This window comes from Lagopus muta, chromosome 7 (genome assembly GCF_023343835.1).
Source record: "Lagopus muta isolate bLagMut1 chromosome 7, bLagMut1 primary, whole genome shotgun sequence".
Classification (NCBI taxonomy): domain Eukaryota; kingdom Metazoa; phylum Chordata; class Aves; order Galliformes; family Phasianidae; genus Lagopus; species Lagopus muta.
The window spans coordinates 25,824,778-25,849,179 of record NC_064439.1 but is presented as its reverse complement, the minus strand read 5'-3'; the positions used below and the strand labels follow the sequence as shown (position 1 = coordinate 25,849,179).

General features: G+C 36.8%; 1 protein-coding gene across 5 annotated transcripts in view; it reads right to left on the bottom strand.

The window, feature by feature from the left end:
• Positions 1–7,186, bottom strand: part of PHF14 (PHD finger protein 14) — a 155,477-nt gene extending 148,291 nt beyond the window's left edge. For all 5 annotated transcript variants that reach the window (XM_048950407.1, XM_048950406.1, XM_048950408.1 and 2 more), the window contains exons 1-2: positions 6,951–7,186; positions 6,456–6,566 (exon numbers count right to left, since the gene is read on the bottom strand). In XM_048950407.1, the coding sequence (XP_048806364.1) occupies positions 6,456–6,566; position 6,951 (112 nt within the window). In that variant the 5' untranslated portion in view covers positions 6,952–7,186. The remainder of the gene's footprint in view (positions 1–6,455; positions 6,567–6,950) is intronic.
• Between the last annotated feature and the right edge of the window lie 17,216 nt (positions 7,187–24,402).

The following is a 24,402-nucleotide window of genomic DNA, read 5'->3' as shown; positions in this document are numbered from 1 at the left end:
CTGCATGTTACATTTTGTATTTTCTATCTGCATGCATGCACGTACCAGAGATACCTATACTAAAGGATATCTCTATTTGAATGCATCCACTGTGATAGGTATTTCTCTAAAAAGAACGGTTCTGTGATAACAGCTATTTTTGTAGCAGTTCTGTCAGATGCACTTTCAGTTAGAAAGAGACTGTAGCATACAATTTTCTCCTTGAAAGAAATTCTTAAAGAATGGCTCTTTCAAATCGGCAACCACATTATGTCATCTCCTATGGAAAAGAGTCAAGCTACTCTCAGTAAAAGGTTGGGCCAGATACACTGTCAAATAGTGAAGAATACCGAGTTCTGCTGAGAACAAATATTAGAGATAATGGTATATTTACTTCTGTACAAATTGTAGCTTTAACTGCTGAGCACAGGAGCAGGTGGCACTCACACCCTGAAGCAGTAACTGAGAAATTCTCCAGTATATAATCTCCATTATGCACCAGAATTAACATCAGAAAAAGTATAATGAAGGTAAACAAAGGTAAACAAAAGCAGCTCCACAACAGCAGTATTCAAACACATGCTGTGCTCAAGACTTCAGAGGAAAGATACTACAGTATCTTTCAGCAGTTACAAACAGTTACTATAGTTACAAACTACAGTATCTTACAGCTGTTTAAAAACAAACACCAGGATTTTAGTATGTCCATTTTGCAGGCAACTGAACACTACCCATTCTAAGAAAATCCATATATACTTGAGAGCGTGTGCTACACTACTGAAATAGAAGGCTACTCACTCAGAGAAGACAGGTTGATTCTTCAGTGTAGTGTTAAGCTTATCAAACAGCTCTGTAAAAAGCAGTTTGAAGGATAAGCTAGCTAAAAGACATCATAGACTCAATTTTGGTCTTGCCTCTTACACTGGCAAAGCCTAACCAATTTCAGATAATAGAAAAGAAGCATCTGGCTTTTTTTTTTTTTTTTTTTTTTTTTTTCTTCCTTTTTTGTCATCTAGCATATCTAGCAGTATGCTTCAGACCATCCCCTTTATGAGGACAGTAACAAAACAGCCACAAAAACAACAAAAGGGCTACAGGAGAGGTTCATTTCTTTGGAGGTAAAAACAGTTGAATTACTGTAACTACGATCAGTAACCTAGTAGACTTTTTCTCCCAATCACAAGGTGAACAAAAATCCTTTACATGAAGTTGAGAAATTACCTAGATATCTCTGCTAGAATCACACTTTACAACACCTACAAGCCCGCAGTCAAGCTGCTCACATGTGCTATATCAGGCACGGGTAAAAGCAGCTGTATTTCCAAAATACATGAACTAGAAACTAAAATTAATATTGAAGATTCCAAAATACCTTAAAGAAACATTTACACTAATGACAAAACTCTAATATTAATAATGCAATGTAAGAAGTCAAGGAAAACCAGACCATACATGAAAATTTAAATGAACTTTTGAATTGCCATAGGCAGTGTTATGTAACTGGTAAACTCTTGACCACAGTTATCTATTAGAATTAAATCATACAGCTTCACTGTGCTCAAACTGATAACCCAAAGCTATAGTGAAAGCAGCAATGGAAGTGACTTAACACTTCATTTTGAACATAAACCTAGATTCTCTTTTTCGATGTTATGACACTGGCTTTTTTAAACTATTGTGCAAAAGATGAAGGTAGAGTTACTTTAAATTACTTTACTTTACCCAGGTAGGCAATTGGCAATTCAATACTGTAATGCTAGCAATTAAAAAATTGGAACCGTCTGAACAAACATAGTAAACATAAAGAACAAAAATCAAACCAACTAAGATACTACTGTTCTGAGGTGGGAAGTTTATTTCTGAAAGAAGAGATGAAAAAAAGTCTCTAACCACCATGGAGGCTGGAAGTCCAGGAAATGAAAACAATTACCCACTGTTACAATCATTTCAGAAGATGTATTTATTTAATAGAAAGAGAAAGAAGAAAAAAAAAAAAGGAGAAACAAAGGTTTTTAATAAGCAGTTTTCTCACTTCTACACTAGCAGCAGTGATATCACAGCATCTTCACAGATATCTATTCAAATCTTAAAAGCACTCAAAACTTCAAGCTAACTTTGAGTCCATAGGCACTGCCTCAACTGCCTCAGACTTCTGCAAGACAGATGGAATCAGTTACCCAACCTCTTGAATTCACTTGACATTTCCCAGTTTCAGGATTAGTCTTTGAACTTTGAACTGTCTTTTGAACTCATGTGGATGAAGTATTATATGCCCCATGACTTCTCTCAGCAAACTTTCACTGCTAAATATTCCATAATATTCCATACAGTTGGATTCCTAGGAGTTTGACCTCTTAAAAGAGGGACATGATAAATGGAGACTAAGTCTCTGAGGCACTGCCACAAGTACGTGGCTGACAATTGAAACATCGTATCTTCCCTGAGAAGTGGACGCACTGTAAACAGTCCATCCCACTGAGTTACTGAAGCTCAGAAGCTAAGCAGCACAAAATCGGCAAGACAGGCATACATACACACACAAAAAAGGGGAGATGCAAGAGAAAGTAAATTAGAAGTATTAAATAGCTAAGTAGGAGACCATGAATTCAAATTTGCATTCTCTCTTAATGAACAAGTACAAGGTTTTGTACGAGCAATGGTTTTGTAACCATTACTGCAAAGATAAGACGCAAAAGTAACAGCAGGAGGAAACAAAGAAAAACAATGTTACTTCATCATAAATCCCTTAAGTTACCAGAATGAAAGCCATGATGACTGTCAGGACACAGGAAGAATAACACGAGTCTCAGCACTTCCAAAGAAAACACCAGATCAAAACACCAGTCAGTCACTCCAAAATACCCTTGATTGGTAGACAGCTATATGTAGTATAGCATATAGCTATTGTATATAGCTAACGCAAAGTTAAGTCTTCAAACTCAATTACAATAACTAATATTGTGCAATTACTTGGAAAAAAAAAAAAAAATGCAGCAGAGCTAATCACTAAGTAAATTATCTTGTCCTCTCCATCCGGGAAAACATTCCCCAAGTCCACTCTCAAAAACAAAACTCTTTATTTTTTTCATCTGTATTTCAGTTGTGTTTATCACAACTGCAATTTGATACTCTGCAAACCTTTTTATATGACAACATCCTGCACAGGAAAGAAACAATGGAAGAGGAAACAAATTATATAAAAACAGAGAAATCAAAAGTTGCAAATACAAGTGTTTCAGAACACCTAATAGATGCATTTATATAAATCATCACATGATTTAAACAGAGCTCCTATCGACCTCAATGAGAATAACAGTACATGGTATTTCTGCAAGTCAGTCTTTATGCTCAACACAAAAGAAAAAATCCCAAACATTTATAAAATGCCCCTAAAAATGAAAGTCCAGGGGACTTTTAGCAGAAGTAATGACTGAATTCAGCTCCTTAAGGCTGAATTCAACTGCACTTTTCTTAGTTACACTGAAAAAGAGGTTCAGTCCTTAAATTCACGTATTGTGCTTGTTCAAGGAATAACTTTAGAAGCAATTAATGAAGAAACAGTGAAAGAGGAGCTAGGAAAAAAAATAATTACTTAGCATTAAAATAATACAAAGCCAACAGGCCTGAAATTATTTCTATTAAATAATTTGACAATAACATAACAGCGCCTAAAATCAATTCCTTTAAACTGATGTTATAATTTTTCTTCGGAATAGAAAAGTCAATAATTGCTGTTAGTGTAACATAAACCCATAAGAAAATAACACAGTAAGTAAAGGGCATATTTCCTACTGAAAGTTTTGCAATGAAAATGGATGCTAGGCTATTAAATAAACTTCCTGTAATGAAAGAGTCACTGAGACATCAAGATTCTGAATACAAAATTCAGCAGTTATAATTCCTTCCTATAAATACCAAACATCAACTTATCAAATCCTTACCACATCACATATTCCCTGAAATCTGATAGAACATGCATAGAAATTTTAATGTTAAGGGTTCAGTCCTCCTAGACTTGCACATTATCATCTACTCCCACATATCACTTAAAATCCTTAAGCTCATACATATGGATGTAACAAAATCAGCAGGGAGTAAACAACTTCAGAACAATTTTAATTCAGTGTTTAGATAGTCTAGATAGTCCTTGAACCTTTAGCTGTCAAATTTGCTTCTTTTTTAATTTAAAAATTGCTACTTATAGACATATTTATGACTCAAATAAAACATGCAATGCAGAGCAATAGAATTAACACAGATAAGGAATCTTTTTGAGCCATAAGTAGACTTAGTGGTCATTTACAATGTAGAAAGATCACCTGTGCCCCTATTTATTTAATCCCCTCTATAAGCAAATTGTGCAGTGAAATTCTGAACTCAAAGAACCACTAAAAACTGTATGTATACAGACCATGATTTGCAACAGGCTGCACATGGAGCCCACTGAAAGAAGGAAAAGAGCAACAACCTTGACTCTAGTGGAGAACTACATACTATGCTTTGAAGACTAAATCCTGCAGAGAGCAAAAGGAAAATACGTTGTCTATCAGTATCCTATCAACAGCAATCCAGAATTTGCCTGGTAGGTGTGTTTCTGTGTACACCATTTTTTTTCCCTACAAATATAGTATACATACATACCTACAAACTTTGAAGTGATCAATTTTATTTATCTAAGTGCCTTTGTTTTAGTACGTCTTCCACTTACATGAAATGGATTAAGTACAAACAAACGTAAGGGTATTTTATACCAGCCTCTTTTGAAATCATCACAGATGCCCTATTTCAAATATTCTGCAGCTATCCAAATGAACTGTACAACAACTTCTCATTCAGTTTAAGATACTATACATTTAATAACTTCCTACTCCTCCAAATCCTCACAAAGTTTTTTTTCCACACTAAAGATAATGTTTGAAGAAAAAAAAAAAAGTGAAAAACATCCAACACTGTTGTTTCAAAAACATTTTCACTTAATGTTATGCAAAAGGAAGTTATATAAGATATTCAAACACAAAAGAGTAACCCATTGGGTTTTTCCAATTATACAGTTGAGTCCATTTAGTAGCTTTAAAAGAGATTCAAATTCCTCAAAATGCAACTGCAGTTGAACCACTCTGAGGTGGACACTGTTCCCCCTTGCACACATACATATTCTGAAAGTTGAAAAATCAACAACAAAATAGTCCTTTCCATCCACACAAAGTTGAGACAGAAAGCTTTCATTACTTTTAAGTAATGAATAACCACTTTCTTATCAAATAATACATTGCTCTGGATTGCATGTCCACGTTTCATATTGTATTTCTTTTTCCTTCAAACACAGCCTACATTTCTAATGCAAAATGGAGAGATTTTATTTGGGACCTAAAGGAGGGATTAAAAAAAAAAAAATCCCAAAGCAGTATTATAGAAGCAAACAAGAAAAGCCTTCAAAACTTCACACAGAACTGGTACTGGTGAAATGACCACTGAGCTCTTCTCAAGTTCATTAATACACACGATCTTCATAGATGATTAAAAAAGAAAAAGACGTAATTACAAGGAGATGGGGAATATTTTTGCAAGATAAAGTCAGATGAAAACACAGATCAACATCTCCAGTGCAGAACGAAGAAAATACAGTTCTTTGGCAAGGTGTCATAATGCTTCCCTTATAGCTTAAATACACTGCTTTTCTTTGCCTGTTTCCCTGAGCATGACGTAAAACATCCACCATGCAGCTTTTAACAAACAGAGTCCTGCCCCTTTTCTCCCCCTCCTCTCTCTCTCCAGGAGAGCTCAATTTATTCAGCATCTTGTCTACTTTCAGTTTCTGTGGATGTTCATTCAGATTGAGGAATGCACAGAGAAGAGCACTACAAGAACACATCCCAAAGCAAGGACTTCTGGTATGAAATGCTTACATCTTTCTACACAGCTATCACAGAAGACATCCTAAGTCTGTTGTAAAAAATATTAACAATAATAATATAGAATAAAAACTTGAAGAGATTATCTTTCTGTTTAAGATGTTCACTCAGAGTGGAATTACCCTTGAGAAGTCAGGCAGGTTCCTCAGTCCTCAACAAATTACTATCCAGACTTATTCAAAACAAAATGGCTTTACAGCAGTTACTCCAATACCAAAAGAAGCTAAAGTTTCCAAAGTTGTCTTTTGACTGAGGAAATAAAAAGCAACAGAAATAGCCATGACAATCAGCACAGAAACTGCTGAAATGCTTCTGCCAAAACTTATTTGATAACAGAGTTTTCCACTGTGGAAAATTTATGTTCAAAGGCAGCACTGTATGTTTTACTTGATCAGTTGTTTCCTATCTGCAGCATGGAATCTTCAGTTATGCAACTGAAGCTCTTCCAGCCCCACGTCCCAGCAGCTCACTAATAGCACTCTATCTCCTGCGTGACATTAAACAAGCAACCCTAAAACAAAAATGAAGTAATTCTCAACAGAGGCGATGAGGAAATATATTTACCTGAAGCATCTCCAACTTTAAAATCACTGTCATCAGAGCTATCATAATCTAAAGCTTCCAGCAGGGAAGCCGCCAGAGGCTTCACTTGTCTCCTCTTCGAGCTGCGGTCCACTGCAGAAAGAAGCACAGTACTCCTATTAGACAGCACAATGAACACGCAGCGTGCTTAGACGTGCGGCGTTAACCCGACGGGGCAGCCCGCACACGAGTGCTGCCGGCACCGGCTTCACCGTGCCAGGGACGGGGGAACCACTCACACCCCGGGCACCGCGTATAGCCGGCACCGGCACCACCCCGGGCCCGGGCTGGCGAAGGGAGCCGCTTCCCTACAGCACCTCCAGGCGTTCCGCCATCCAGCGCCGGAGATACGGCACGGCAGAAGGAGGACCCGACCCGCCCGACATCCCGGAGAGACGCTGGGCTGCCCCCGTCCCGCCGAGCGCCTCCGCACTCTCCCCGGGGAAGGGGCGGTAGGAGCCGCTGAGAAGCACTTACTAAAGGCTACGCAGGTGAGCGGCGGCGACTGGGAACGTGTCCAGGCGGCGGCAGCGCGGCGCCGCCTCAGCCCCTCGGGCGCGGACCGCTGAGCCTCGGACCCCCTCCCCAGACAATGGGCACGGCGGCGGCACGACGGCGACCCGGATGCAGACCCTCGCCCGCCCGTCGCCGACCCAACGGCGCATGTGCGAAGGCGCTGCGCCTGCGCGTAGCGAGGTGAAGGCGAGGAGGAGGCGGGTGCTGCCCGTAGTCCGCCCGGTTGCAGCCAGGAGCTTCATCTCCGCGTCGGGGGGGCGGGGGCTCCGCGGGGCTGGGTGCGAGTCGAGTGGTCCGTCCGTCCGTCCGTCCGTCCGTCCGGACCGGCAGAGTCCTGTGCGCGTTTACGGTGACTTTCGAAATCCTGATGATTGGGAAGAGCATCTCAACAAAAATCACTAGGGTGTCCCTCGGTTCCCCCGTGTGGAAGATTGTTTTATTAAACAGCGGTGCTAAGTACCCAAAGAGTTTACGTGGTTAGTCTTCCTCCTTTGAATACACCATTCCTAACTCTGGTTCTATCACGCCTACCCAAATACACTCTCTACCCAGGCAATCTGGTGTTCCCTTCAAAACTCTGATCACCTTCCTGTTTCCTTAGGGGTTGCATACGTCTTAGCTTTTCACACCTGGAATGTTTTATTATTATTATTATTGTTATTGTTATTTTATTATTATTTTATTATTATTTTATTATTATTTTATTATTATTATTATTATTATTTCCTGTTAATTGGTATCCCCATCCCACTTCACATATAATTTCAACCCTAATATGACAAGTAGAGGGACTTCATCTGTGGACTCATACTGGAAATGTAGCCAGAACTGGCAGGGTAACTCAGAAAGATTACAGGTAAAGGTGGAGAAAGAGTGGTGGAAGATCTTTCAATTCCTCTTAATGTGAAAGTTGAAGTAGATGTACATCAGAGAGTGTAGATCTTCCAGGTTTTGAATCAGTTTGATTCAATACTAGCTTGTCATGCTAGTACTATTCCAGTTCTTACCTGCACATTCTCATTCATCAACAGAAAAAAAAGAACCAACACATCAATAAAAATACAAGTGTAAAGTACTTAATATTTATTCACTGTTTCCTCAAGCTTCTGTGCACTACAAAGATAGCACTTAGCAGCAAGTCCTTCTAATTCAATAATTATAAGTATATAAAAAGTATAGCATAGAAAAAAGCTTAAAAACAAACAAACAAACAAAAAACAATCTGTAATATTATTCTGTGGAAGCTTCTGGCTATTAAAGCAGCTATTGAATGATAAGCACCCCTTCAGACATTTTAACCTCCTTTCGTTGATTTGGATTGTTTCACGTAAAGGGAAAAGAAAGGAGAGTTCATGCTCCAAATGAAAGAAGCCTTCAGAGGAAATGTCTGACCTTTGTCAATCTCAGCAGATAGCCAAGTATATGAAAATGTGCAGCTGCCTTCCTGATTTAAGAAATAAGGTGTTAATGGCACACTGCTGGGAGCTGGGCACTGTAAATGCCCACATTAAATAGATGGCGTTTAGGTGTCGGTTTAGCACCTTTGAATACTATTCTTGTAAACACACAAGAAATTATCTTAAAAGGTAATTTTTAGAGCGAAGTTACAAGGAGCTGAAATAGCACATCCACTATGAAAATGTCATGGCAACTCCATCACTAGCACAACATCTAAAAAATTTCTAGAAATTCTTCAGTATATCAGGTCATGTCAAATACATCAGGTCTTTCAATTATCTCCACATTCTAATGGTTCTCTCCAGGCCCGTACTTCAGTGCACAGTCGACTACAAAAGCAGGTGTCTGAATCTCCATTTCAGTGCAACTCTTCAACTGCTACAGAAGGAGAGAAAATAATATCTTCTAACTGTACTTTTGCCCTAAGAAAAAAGAATCTTTGTCATGATTCTGTAGAGACAATTTTAGAGGGAGTTATACAATACCAAATCAGGAGAGAATATGATTGTATTCACATAAATTGACTTTAAAATATCATCTTTAGTTTAATGAAAGTGTCATGTTTTCAAAGAAAGAAATACAATAATGCAAAATTTCCTCACCTAGAGAATAAACTGAAGAAAAGATATGTTTTTAACTCATCCATCAACTGTGAATGGTGAAATATTATGAGAAACTATATCTATTTTTTTTTCCTGTCAGTGAGCAGACAGTTAAAGCCATGACCTACCTGTCTAAATCCAAACAGCAAACTCTTTTTTTATCCATCAAAACATCACCATCTGTAGTAGGGAGACTGACCTTTTCAAGTACCTTCCCAAAGCGAATTGTTCCAGCTTTCACTCTTTAACTGCACCATTACAGCAAGCACCTCTCTGTGATCTCTGCTCTTTTATCTCATATTTTATGGCAAAATATAAAGAGAAAAAGACTGAATCAGATATATTTGCTATTTTAAATCACAAATAGAGGAAAAACCAGCATCAATAGTCTATGAACAGTAAGAGTTTGAAAGAATAAAGTAAGTCAAATACTGCCAGCAATATTCCCCTCATGTACACCAGTATTTCATGCACTCCTTAAGCCAGTCTCAGCCTCATTTGATTAATTATGGATTTTGTTGATTATATGGTTCTCATGTTGTAAAAGATCTGAGAAAAGTAAAAGTTGGTCATACACATTTGCAATAGAAAACTTTCTGAAATATAAATAAATAAATAAATAAATAAATAAATAAATGAAGCGTTAAGATTGCAAGCATTAAGAAATATTAGAAATAGTGCTGTCATTTAGCTCTGTCACACAGAGCAATGTGTGTCTTCTTTCATTTTTAGATAGAGCTTTGCCCCACTTTCCCTTTTACTTGCTGGTATGGGATGCAGGTGTTAAACCCATGGATTGGCAAAGATGGATTTGTCTATTTCTGCTGCAGCCAGGTCTCGTGTAAGTTGCCCATGCTCAAATGGAAGCTCACAGGCAGTCAACTCCTACTCTCTACTCCCAGTGCTGAAATGCAGACCTCAGCAAGCCTCTGTGTGGAGTCCTAGTCCTGCAGCTCCTTCACCAACTGCTTATTTTCACTTAATAAAAATGCCATTTTGTAAATCTTTGTCATCTCAATCTTGACAAACCTAAAGCAGAGACCTTCCTCCTTTTCCCTGGTCACTTATCTCCTTTTGCAGTCACAGTGACACCACCCCTGCCACTCATGTGCACGCAAAGGACATTATTCTCAACACAGACCTCACTGCAGATCCTGCCACTAAAGGCACGTCTTAAAGATTCAGCGCAAAACACATCTAGCTGCAGCTTTCCTATCTCCTTATTTAGCAAAAAGTCATGTCTAGGCTCATCTCCCTTCTCATTTACATCAATATTCCTTTGTCTGATTTTTGAAAGTGCAATTCTGATGTTGCCGTATCTATTGTAATGATTTTTTTTCTCAGTTTCTACCATGTTCCTTTTCCATTTTATCCCTCCAGTGATTTCCCCTCGTCTGCTGCATCTGTCATAAATTACTTGGGTCTGATTTCAATACACTTCACAGACTACTCTTTCTTTTGCCTGCCATTTATTTATGGCAGATGACATTTGACATACATATTTGTTTTGTACAGTGTATTGCCTCCTGTTCTCTGTTACATTTTAAGACAACCATTTTTTTCTAGGCATCCTTCGTACTCAGAATGTGTTCCACGTAAATACCTGCAAACTCAGTTTGTGTTTCCTCTCAAAACACCCTTGTACTACCACACTTCCCAAATATGTTGTAAGGTTCAATGGATACTGTCTCTCCTATTGTCTCACAGTTAACTTTTACTGTTCTGTCATCGCCATCCCTTTCTGTTTTTCGTCCTGTGCTTACATTCCAAAATCTGTTTGGAATAGTATTATTTACTATTATTTATTTATTACTCAGTACTTCCATTTTTACATTTTTTTTCTCTCTATGATTTATGTGATGTAGTAGAACTTTGAGTCAGGATTGAAGCCTGTAGACATAAAAGCTATTAAAAAAGCTAAAAGGAATAGTAAGAATTTTTATTTAAAATTTTCATTTTAATATAATTTTATTTGATATTCAGACAGCAAGCTCATCAAATAAGCAATATTTTCTTTGTCTGCTAAGTGTATATAATTTAGCTATATAATAAAAAAAATAGTTAATAATAATACATAAATAATAAAGCATTAGACCATAGAGGTGTTGTATTGGTTCAGATTCAGAGAAAGACAGGGAAAGGCAGGTACAGAATAAGTATGTATGATACTTTCTACTGATTTTCCAACTTCCAATTATTTTCAGTTTTGAGACTTTCTTGATCCAGGTGTGCGTTGTCCACTTAGTGGCCTGTAATGAACCTTTCTTCTGAGAATCTTTCTCATAAGAATCTTTTTTATGACATAATTTGGCACAGAATTCCATAAAATTTCCTATGAACCTACCATCCTGTGTATGGCAACAGTATCATTTTGCATGTTTGTAACCTGGCTTTTATGCTGTTCTGTTCCATCTGTTAGCTCCTCCCTTTTCCAGGCTGAGGAATCCCAGCCCCTCAGTCACTGCCAACAGGGAAGCTGTTTCATTTCTTTGGTAATTCTTGTTTTCCTTGAGTTTTTTTCAAACTTAATACGTAGGTTACTCCAGAAGTAGTGCCTGTGGAAACTACAATAGATACAAAGAGCACAATAACACCAACAGAACAAATTATCAGCTACAAAACACTATGTTTCAACATAGGCACCATGCTTAGCTAATTATTTTTGCCAGCCAAGAACAAGTTCCTGTGCCAGTGGAGATGACCCACTGTTTCACAGTTTTAGTAGCCATTGCCTCACTGTGTTCATATCCATTGTTTGGTCTCCATAAGCATTCAGGAAGTGTTGATGAATGTCAGTAGATGCAATTTTTTCTGCATCGAGTAATTCAGTGACACATCTTTGCTTCATACACACTTCCACATCAGTCGCCATTCTGTCAGACTGCCCCTCTGCTACCATCTATCACACAGGAATAAAATGTAATGCAATACCAGCAGGAAGATTCAATCTCTACTGCCACAACACCAATATCATTATCTGATGTCATGGGCCAACGTGGTGAAATAGAAGGCATTACTTTCAGATCAGCACTTGTACATCCTTTCTGTAAAGGAAGAACAGCACTGAAATGCAGACAAATTGTACATTTATTCAGTTGTCTAAGGACATTTTCTGGTTTGTTCTCTATCTTGTCCTAGTAATTTTTACGATTTTTTTTTTTATCTTTGAGATATGGAGTGGGCACTGACTGCTACACAGCACTGAACCAGCACTTTTGTGAAAAAAAATTCTAAGATCCTGTTCTTCAAATGAAAAAAACCGGTTGGCTCAGAGTCTGTCATTTCATTTGTGAAGTTAGGATTGCTCTTCCTCAGGATCATCCATTTCTTTACATTTATCTACCCCACATTTCGTTTCCTTTGCATTTATCTTGACTGAATTTCATCTGGTATTTTATTTACTGCCCAGTCCTATAAAAGTATTTCAACTGTTCCATGCATGAGTTATTTTTGAATTTTTGCAGTAGTGGTGGTTTCTTAATATCTTATCAGTATTTTATCTTTTCTCTTAGTATTTTATTAGTAGCTGCTTCCACAGTAACTTCAAATTCAGATAAGATTTTCTGCTGAGCCTTCTTGCACTAGAGAAGAGCATCTTTTTTTCATGGAGAACACTGGCAGGAAGAGTTCATTTCCCTATCTAAGTACACACTTTCAAGAACGATCAGTTGTCCCGATGGATGCTGGCATGTTCCTTGCTGCCTTTGAAATATGAGTTAATAACAACTTGGGTTCTCTCATCTAATGGATCCTGAAACATTTTTCCATTCCACCTAATAAATCATATTTTTATTTATTCTACTAGAGCTTATCATACTTTGCATTGTCTTGTTTTAAATACAGTTCCAGTCACTTGAAGGATTTCTTCATCTTTATAACAGTCTCCTTTACCTTGCTAGAGTGATTTCAGCTTCCTTTTACATTTTCACTATCATTTCCACGTGTTAAGCAGTAATTCCAGTATAGTACTTTCCAGCAGTTTACGTGACTCTTTCCTTAAAACTATCCCACTCAGATGTGTCATTAATAAGCTTCCTCATATTATTTAAAATAGTAAGAGGTGGTTAATTTGCTCATTTCATTTTATTCTGATTTCTTGAAAATACACTGATAATTTGCAGTAGGCACAATTTATTTTATTGCATGTATATTTTATGTCAGTAATATTACAGTGCTCCACTGATTGTTTTCTTCCCAAAAGTCTGTTATGCCTTTTGTGTGTGTGTGTGTGTGTGTGTAAGGGAGGACATTCCTGTTCCCCCATCTTATTTTTGAGTATTCTGGCACTTATATATGTGCCTGTCTGTTGTTCCCACTTCGGGAAGTCATTTATGTAACACACATAATAATTACATCCTTTCACCCATCTGGTACAGTAAAATAGAGAGCTTATAAGACTTCGTTTTCAGCAGCAGCGTTGTTGCATAACAGTATGTTCTTGTGCATTTTTGTTTCTTTCACTGTTTCTGTTTTAAACACTCAATTATTACTTTCTAGAAGTACAGTGGCAAACTAAACATCACACAGTACTCACCTTGTTACTGCCTGCACATATAGGCTCTTCCTGGAGTTCAGCCACCCGTGCTCAAGCCCAGCACCAATGTTGTGGTGCCTTGCACCTTGGATCAGACTCCGGAGAAAAGCTGTGAGAGTCACTCAGAAGAATCCTTGCTGGAAAGCGAGCCCTTGGCTCTGAAGCAGCATTAAGCTCAGCTCTTAGTCATGGACCTTGTCTGAACAATGACTGCCTGCCTGTGCCTGATCTTGTTCCTCATTGGTCTTATACCACTGACTCTCTGCCTGTTGCTATGTACTTGGCTGGAATCATCAGACATCTGGCTGACCCTTTTGACCATCACGTGTGCTTTTCACATCTGCTGGCACTGTGTCATCCCTGCTTTGCTGTCACCATCAGCTCCTGGCTCACCTTCCCTTACACAGCAAACTCCCTTTTGCAGCTCCCTAACATCTTATTCAGCTGAATTTCAGATAAAGTACTTCATACTGAAATTATCCTCAATTCATAATGGACCTGTATTCTTCCTCCTTGTACCATCCAGTCAAGATAACGAAAGTCCGTCTTTCTGCCTCTTCCCATGGTTCCATGAGGGGCAAGGAATCACTTTACAGAATACTGTCACACAAACCTTAGTCTTCAATTTCCTTCTCATTTGCCTAAATGTTCTTTCCTTTATCATTCTGGTGCACCACAGCCAGTTACACTTTCCCAGCACTCCTTAGAAGCCTATTTACTAAATGGATTTGCTGCCTGGTAGTCACTATAGAGCCTGCCAGCCTCTTGGGGTCACAGACCCAGGCATCTGTATGTGCAATGATAGATTATTCCACCAATATCTTTTTCTTGTTGGGAAAAAGTTACATGCAATACAAATAAAGAATGTCATTCTATTCTTTTTTAATAACGGAGATTCACTCCCTCTTAACAAACTATGAAAAATATGAGCATAAGCCACAATTCCCAGTGCCCTCAGAGGGCTCTGGCTCAGACTTTCAATGACACTGCCTGATACACTTTTTGCAGACCCAGTCTTTCATCCACCATGTCACTGTGGTGTTGTTCTGAAAAAACCTGGGATGTAAAGAACATCTGCTATAACAAACATAAAAAGCACAGACCTGCTATTACTAATGGGAAATATTCTAAGGGCTTGGATTTAGAAAAAAAGTTAATTAATTTTTGAAGAATAATTGCTTTGATTGCACATGTCAATGACCCTTCTCACATAAAGCTTTTCCAATACAATCCTGTTTTAGTCTCACCGAGGACAAAGGATTCTTCAGCTGCACTGACAAAAATCTTTATGAATTGCTATAAATTCTCCTGAAGGGGGTTCTGTAGTTTCCTTTTTAATTCTATTTAGTTATTATCTGTAAACAAAAGAAGCTGAGCTGGCCTGGTTTGGATTTGTATAAAAAATTATAATGAAATAATAAAAACCAGTATGCAATAAAGAAAGGAAATAACTGCTTTTAATGTCCTCTGTTAAATGTAATTGTGACATTTAGGAATCCATTTACTTCTTTCTCTAATATTAATTATTTCACTGATTAGCAGAATGTGAGACAAAAATACAGAAAACATCTTTTATCATCACAGAATTTATAGGAAATAATCTATTTTTGTCAAATTATGGAAGTTTTTCTTGAAAAATATGTTTTTGAGAATTCAAGCTGATTTAAGATCCGGTTTATTACAAAAGAAAAGCCATTCAGTTATGCTAAAATATCACTTCATCATGACATTTGTAAAGTTTTCTTTGTGTTTTATAAAAGAAAAAGTCTCTAAGACATTTCTTTGTTAAGGTACTGTCAGCATATGGCAAAAATACTGGCACCTTGCATGGGAAGTGCAGCAAGAGCTGATAGATCTTATCTCGTTCTGTAGCTGGGGAGAAAATAGGCCACAGTGAAGGTCAGTCATACAGCCAGTGACCATCAGCTGTGTGGCAAGAAGCACAACTTCCTAGAAACAGATGTGGAAAGGTGAACAGATTTTGCATGTTTTGGAAAGAGATTCTTCTTTCCTGTTAGATGGCAGAGCCCCCAAGAACAGCCCATTACAGCTGGGTCTTCAGAAGTCTCTGTGTAATTGTTTTATATACTACTCTGAAATGAATATTTCAATGGAAAAACATTTGAGAAATAATAGGAGCTAATTTAATATTAATGGGTCAATTTCAAGTACATTTCAAGGACTATGAAATCCTGCAGATGAAGTTCTGCAGAAGAAGCAGATTTCCTTCTATACTGCTTTATTGTGGAGCCAGATATTTAGTGTTGACCTGTTCCATCTGCAAAACACAGAGGTGGTTTTTTGTTTCATTTTTTGGTGTTTTTTTGTTTTTGTTTTTGTTTTAATTGTACATTATTCAAAACATAGCTTGGCATTAGGCAAATGTACAGCTTTGGTGGTTTTGGTGGTATTGAGTTGGGGGTGAGCATATTAAGTAAATCCTCAAGACTTCAACTATCCAGTTCCAAACATGAGCAAGGCTTCTAGTTAAAAGATTCTACTCCATCTTCCATGAAAAAAAAAAAAAAAGTATGCTAAATATCATCCAATAGCAACATTAATTTCTATGCTTACACAGAGTAAGTACACACTGTGAGAATTACAGAACTACACAATATCCAACCATAACGATGTCTCCCTAATCACATTCATAGCAGTGTGCAGTTTCACATGAAACCTGCCATCTTCTAATCTCAGTACCGGTATCAAATTTATAATTACCCAAGCACACAGTGAGTCAGATTACATTTTTACATGACAGAAAGCTACCCTATGAAGACGTTCTGCGAGTCCAAGACCAGTATATCCAATGCACATTCCCGTCTCTGTAGCAGTTCACGTTAGATCTGGTGGGACATATGCTGGTGGAACATACACTGAATTTCAGTCTTGAATTTCAGTGAGAAGGCAGAGCCCCACTGCCCCCCTCCCATTTCCTTCTCCTGGATTATTTTAACAATCACATCCTTTACGCCAGTAGTGTTGTACATTGTGTACTAGCAGCATTAGCAATGAGCTGGAGTTGATCCAGATGAAACCTTTTAGTCTCTTTTATACAGCCTAATGTAAACTTGTGCTGGCACATGCATATCCAAAGGATGGATGAAACTGTCTCTTTGAGTAGCTTATTGTGGATTAAAATGGCTGTGTAACCTTGGCTTTAGTGATTCAGTACGTCCTTTGCTGTTGCATGTAATAAAACCATACCTGTCTGAATTCTCACTATTTGTATTCTGTGACTTAAGGTGACTCTAAAGCAAAAAAAAAGATTCTTGTAATCCACATTACGCAGTCTTTTGTGTTGTCCCTCAAATGACCTTTATCTCTCTTCCAAATTCCAGTCATGAAACAGTATACCAGAAAGTAGATTTAAAAGACCTATCGCTTTCAAAGTCATGCTTCTTTCCCTCTGATCCAAAAGGAGAAGGAGGGACAGGGAGCAAAAAATCCTGCTGTCCTGATTTGTTTCTTTAGAAGATGCAGCTACGAGGGCTGCTCTTCATTGCTGGCAAAAATGGTTGTGATTGTGTTGAAAAAATAGTGGCTGAGAATTTGCTCTATCAAATAGCATTATGTTGTAGTTTTCACAGAAATAAATCAGAGGCATTACTTTCAGAGTGATCTACATAGGTAAAAGTTACTTCTTCTCAAATTCATTGAACTGCAATTTTCTGAATTAAAATCATATGAATCATTTCAGTTTGGCCAAGTTTTAATTTAAGCTCATTTTAACCTATTAACAAACATAATGAATCCAAGTTTGAGAAGACAGATAGTTCTCTTAAGGACTTATTTACTTTACTTCAGCAAATAGTTAATCTCTAGACTGGCTTCCTTATATGATCATTTATTATTATTATTTGCTATGATTCTGCTGTGGAGAGGGCTGTTCAAAATGTATCTCATATAAGACTTATTTTTGTCAAAGGCATTGCTTTTCAGAGCTTCAGCATTTAAAAGCATGCTTGCAGGGCATAGTGATTTTAAAATATATTAATTTTATCCACATGTAAGTTAGTGAAAGACAGGAGTAAACATTTTTAGACTAAGCAATTAAACAAATATAACACTCTGTTGTCTTTAATCTGATTTCTTGTGCAATATAAGATGATAAGAACCATTCACAGAAAAAAAGTGCCCTATGAAACTTCTTTTTAATTAAATCTGTTAACTCTTTGTGTTCTGCCTGCACTCAAAGAACATTTTTGTTGTCTTAATGCATGTAAAAAATAATATCAAAATATTCCGTAGTTTTCCCTTCACATAATTTTCAGTTCAGACTAGACTGCTATTCAAATAACAGAAGAAATTCCTTCTCATAAGTCTTATTAGAGGTATAGTTTCATGGCATCATGCGATTGGAATTTACGAGATATACTGTATATATCCTTCAAAGAAGGATGATGGACTTAGTCACACATCAAAATATATTATCCTTCTCTCATAGGTATAGTACTATAATTCTCTACAATTAAATGAAACTGCATTTAGAGAAAAGATAATGTGGGAATACTACCTGTTGCAAAGCAGTAATTCATAGTTTTTAACAGAGCATGAGGTTCCAAAATGTACCCGAGTAAAACTCAAGAGTAGGCAAAGCAATTAATTAATCTTTTCATCAGTTACTTTTTATATTTTCTAGATAAATGATGATAAAGACAAAAATATTATTTCTCAAAATTTGTGGCAGATGTGTTAGCATAAAATGAAGCACTCAAATCTGTGTCCCAATTAAGACCTGTTCCATCCTCTTTCTCCCAGTTGGAGTGAATACAGTATATTCCTTTAGTGTCCAAATTCCAGAAAGGAGACAAGCTGGGACTGGATTTCACATTCTGCTTTGTTAGAAATTACCTGCAGAAAGTACTAATCATTCAAGTGAATGTGATAATTGGAGACAGTGTAAGTGTGAAAAAAGTGATTCCTTGGAGACGCACTACATGCCTCTTTACAAGAACCTGGCACTATGCCCCTCCATAGAGATTTTGCTTATGTCTAAATTGTAGTTCAGATAGCAAAGCCAGGAAAAGGGTTTAAACCACTGCCAAGTTGTTCATAATTTATAAACGCAGCTGCCTGCAATATTAGGCTGCTTACAAAAACGATCGCCTCTTGCAGGGTCTGAGATCATAGCCCTTGTAGGAGGAACCCCAAGACTGATGTTTTCATGCAGTGTGAACCATGGAAGAATATCAAGAAACAGATACCATTAGATCTGCACAAGCTGGCCTTGTCTTACCAGATTAATACCAGGATATTGCAGGTAGCCTGGTTTTGTTCTGAGGAGTAATGACAGTCTGAATTTTAACCATTTTCTAAAATACAAGGGAAGTCTATCCCTGTGTATCAGCTTGCATCTCAAGTGATTTGGCAAAGGCTGTAGATGACATCCTAAAAGAACTATTTATTCTAGCTGCGTTTTAGATTGCATCTGGGAGCTGCCTGTGTCTTTCTACTGATTCCAGAGGGTATACTTGCTAAAACTAAACCCTACATTTGGATGTCAAACATTTTGTGAAATACATTTCCCCCACAGTACTCGCATTCACTGAAACACTGCAAAACATGCTCCACTTCCATCCTTTTACTACTGAAGTAATCAATAATAATTCTGTCATTTGGTATTAGCAGCTGAATTGAAGTTTCCTTGTTGCAGTACATAAAACTAATAAACAGTTGCAAATCATTCTTTTCCAATTTGTACTCAGTAAACATTTCTACTTTGCAATCATCAACTCTCTTCTAAAAACTACATCAGAAAACATGGGCAAGTAATATTTTCTCTGGAATTTACACAAATTTTACACAGTTACCTCTAAAACAGCAGTATCTGCCCTCCTGATCATAAATATGAAAAATCCCTGTATCCCTGTTCTTTCTATAAAGAAAACAAAAGCATATGACTCATGTTAGTGGAAGACAGATGATATTTTCTCCAATCTAGGTTTGTAGAAAATAGCTTGCTCAGAATGATGTCTAATCCTGTCCTCTAAGGCTTCTATCACTGTCTTAAATGAGAACAAGCTTTGGCTTACTGAAACTGTTAGATTTGGGAGCCTTATTCTTTCTATAAATTGTATTTCTATTAAAATACTGACATTCTCCATTAAAGGAAAAAAATACAGAAAAATAAATTACAGTACAAAATCTATTTATACTGTTCTAACTGTGCAATCCTTTGTTGACACAGCTTGTGCAGTTAATGCTACAGCAGTAAGACTATACTTTGTAAGCGTGCTGCTTTCATGTTTCTTTGTTAACATTAAATTGTTCTCTTTAATGTTTGGGATACATAGTGAACATGGAATCTCACATATCATTTCCTACAGCAGTTGTACAGTCAATTATGCTTTTTCTTTGTACTGTCACATTTTAGAAGCTGCTTATAAGCTGCTTGTGCTGCTCCCAGACTATCTGCTTAAGTCACTCCAGCTGCATCAGTTTCTCCTAAGCAGTAATATGTCCTGGTAAAGGCTGTCAATACCACATTATTTCTTTTCAGAGAAGAATAATAGCTTTTTTTTAAAAAAAAAAAAAAACAAAACAAACAAAAAAAACAAAAAAAACTTTGACCAGCTTTTTGTAAGTAGCAACTGCAGATGATATACAGTAGTTTTTGGTACACTGAACCTGACTGTCTGACCAGCCCTGAAAATCTGTCATCTCTGTTATCCCAGTCAGCATAGATTCCCTGCATAAAAATCAGACTTGAGTAAAACTCTAAGCAAACAAAAGATTAACCGAAGGCTAACTTGAATTTGGAACATCAGAGGAGAGGACTTGTAAGGACTATTTCTTCACAAGCATATGTAGAAGAAACAGCACCAGGAAGCATTAATCCCCCTCACTTCATAGCAGAAATAAAAAAGAATCCTTTAACCCCCTGGATTAAGGTGATGGATCAAAAGTGTCAAGACATTTACAGGCACTAGAAACACTTTCAATTTGTCTAAAATATTGTTAAATAGTTGATGTAGCAACTATTTAACCCTTTGAGGTACCAGTTCTGTTAACTTTTTTTAGAAAAGATTTTTGCTTTAGGAATTGATACATTGAGCTTTTATTTATAGAGGTCTGCTAGTTTTTGAAATCAAACAATAGCAGCTTAAAGGGCAATAGCAGCTTAAAGGGCCTGTGGATGCAATTGTATGTATGAAATTATCTGTAAAAGAACAGTGATTCAGCATAGCTTTAGGCAGAAATTCTGGGGCCTGAGATAGGCCCTGAATGAAAGTTGACCTATAGATGAACTACACAACCTCACAGTGTATCTAATGTACAGTATTAATTGCACGTATAAGATGCCATTTATCCGCACTTTGCCATGTCAGTATGAGAATGTATATTCTGGTGTTCATCTGCAGAAGCTCTGTTATGATGCTTACCATGTGGTATTAATGTTGTATCTTTCCTGATCACAAGGCAACTCTGCTGTAATGTTTGTTACTCAATTCAGCATGTTGCATGGGGTCTGGGCAGACATTTGTATGCCTAAAGAGGCCTATGGTACATCAAAAAAGATAGCACAATTCCCTTGGTTCCTCCTTGAACACTGGCCATGTTTTTGGGGGAAAACCAATAGGAGAAGAAACCAGATGTTCTACCTGACTGATACATAGATCTGGTCATTCAGCAGTGTAAAGGCTGGACCTGTTTGCAGCAACTTTGGAGACCTCACCTACAGGGTGGACACTGCTGCAGGACTTCCCAATTGCTAGGATGCATTCTACAGATCCTCGCTGCAACCAGAGCTCACCAGCAACTGTGAATCCATATGATGGTAAAGCAATAAGGCAATTGGTGATGTCTTTCTTAATCATTATTGCTAACCTCATATAGTAATGATTAGATGCATTACCTTGCTTATTTTCTTTACTATTAAGCTTATCTTTTGACTATAGGTACAGCTTTATTTTCATATTATTTTGAAATAGACAGTAAAATAAGCCTATCATTTTTGTTGGTGTCTGTGCCCTTCCTTCTGATCCTGTTAATTGGCAAAACATAGGGGAATTGTTCTAATGACTTCTTGGGGTCATAGGTCAGATAGAGTGCAAGCTGTGTGGAATTTGTGCTACTGCATCCTAAGTTTTGTCAAGTTAAAAATTTACAATACATTTGAAAGATCTGCCATTTTTGAGATTTGCTCTCTAGAGAGTGAGCAGAGACCAGGATTTGTATTTTTAGATGTTTGATTCTCAGCTGTTATGCTTTTGCTATGTCATTCCTGTTTTTGCTTTGTGTTTTTTTCTTTACAGTCAGGGAATTTTACATTTTAAACAAACATACAAAGCATGCGTTTTATGAATGCTGGTATTTTAAACCTGAATATTTTCATCCATTCTGAAACATTCCATTGATCCTATACATCTCTATTTCTGTTTTCTGTTATTCTTTCATCTCGTAACTATGGAATTCTTTCAAGTATTTTTTTTTCCCTGAGCATAACCCTTGCTGGTGATAGGTGTTTTAACTCAGTTGTTCCTATGGGATCTGTCACATGAGCTGCTGCCTCAGCCCACTCTCTCTGCTCCATCTCTGTCTACAGAGCAGGAAACAACTGGATTGAGCCAGATTTGAATCTATTTGCTGACAAGTAAAACAGCTCAATACTCCATAATGAGCAACTTAAATAGCCCCATGGTTCCCTGTGAAATATACACTTTAATAGCTTTTCTATTCTAAGAAATGTCCTGCCCACTGATTCTTTTTATATTTCACATGGATAAACAAAGAACTTCCCTCTAGATTTTTAATGCAGTTTCACCTATACCTTTTTATGACAGCAAGGAAATGTGTTTTTATACAAATTCTGTTCCGGTACAATTTCAGAATTTTAAATATTTGTAAGCATATTCCCCACAGAAAATGCTTAACTTCAAGAAAGGGAAAGAAAGGAAATCCTCACCTCATTTTATTGCTGCTAATTTACTTTTGTTAAGTAGCAAATATTCACTTATTCACTCTTTGTATAAAAAAAGATATGTATTATCATTTTAAAATGTAAAACATAAAAATGTATTTTCGCTTTAAAATAAAAGTTCTTATTTTAAAGAGAAGATTTACTTGCTTTAAAGGAATTACAACTATATTAAAGCTAAAGCAGTCTATCTAGCTTCTTTTATTAAGCTTTCATTTTATTTAATAGTAAGAGTATCAACGTGAAACCTCCGTAAATTAAGGTTAATAACTAAGTTTACAAATAGCACTGTAAAAATTCAGGAAACGGTTCATATTTTTTTAAATATAAATTAATGATTATAAGTTACAGACATAAAAGCAAGTGAACTAAAAAAATGCTTTTCTGTTCTCAGTGTTAATATTATTCTTTGAGTTAGTAACAAGATTACAAATTCTTTAACACTATTTTCCATTAGTAATTGAACACACAACCACTGTCATTGTTTTCTTTTCCATATCTCTAGTACTCTATTTCACAGACACTTTACTTTTATGGTAGGCTATGCTATATAACATAAATAAATTCCCTCCAACTTTTTATACAGTACCAGGATTATTGTGTACTTTTAATGAATGTATAGAGACAAGAAACTTTATCATCTTGTACTGGTGACAGGCCTAAATGAAAGAACACAACATTTCTTTACCATATATGCAGACTGCTCCAAAAGTAATGCCTCCTATTTATTCCCATGGAAACTACAATTAAAATTTGCTCTAAGAATTGTTTTCAAAAAGCTCTTGCCTTTTTACCAGAACTGTTGTCTCCCACGGAAAATCCTGAATCTATTCATTGCTCTGAGTAACAGAGAAATATCCTTGATGATATGGAATAATTCATAATTATTGACCTGTGACCATATGTAATAGTCTTTCCTTCCTATTTTCCTCCAGTTAAAATATGTAACTTCAAATGTGACTCTAATTGTGTCTTTGTTGATTTTTTTCAACTAATTCTGTCAAACTTCAAGGGTGCAATTCTTCAGATAGCCTTTGATTTTATTATGACTTCATATTCCTATTCTTCAGGAGATCAGATGTGGCTAAAACTGATCACTTTCAACATAAAAATAGTAACAACAATAAAGGCAGAACTAATGGAATACAGCATTTTGTGGAACCTCTTGTGATCTATTATGATTCATAATAACAAATAAAGTTTAGGAAAGAAAGCCTTTAGAAACAAGAAGGCCACAGAATAGAAAAAGTATCTGGAAAAGGTCCTGAAACCAAAAGCTAAAGTGAGCCTAAGTCTAAGAGCAAGCAAAGTCAGGTAAGCAGCATACAGAAAACATGAGTGAGGCTGTACAGAAAAAAAAATAAATGATAAAGCACCAAAATAACCCAAGGACTTGATTCTCAGCACTGCTGAACTTAATGGACTGGTTCATCACAATGACTTGTTGAAGCACCTGAGGATTTATGGATTCACTTATTTAAACAGCTGAAACCTACACAAAGTAACTTTAGTCAGAATAAAGGAGGTAACTAGTCTAACTAAAGCATCATAAAATTGATTGACAGCTATGAAAACAAAGACATTAAACTTTAAGAAGACATAAATGTATTTACTTTCTGACTGAGTAGGTAAGCAACAGATTAGCTATCATAGCAATTCTATGATTCTATGAACAGATGAAAGGGTGGTAAAAATTTCTATTTATCATATACTCTCTTTAAGGGAATGGGTGGATTCTTTACATACAATAGAAAACTGTTAAACTTCAACTAAGACCAATATAATAATACCATTACTATAAATTAACACAAACGTAGACTCATGCTGCATTGTATGCACCTATATGAGCATATAAATGCTGACAGCACAGCCCAGGCACACAAATCTGACAGCTAGGCA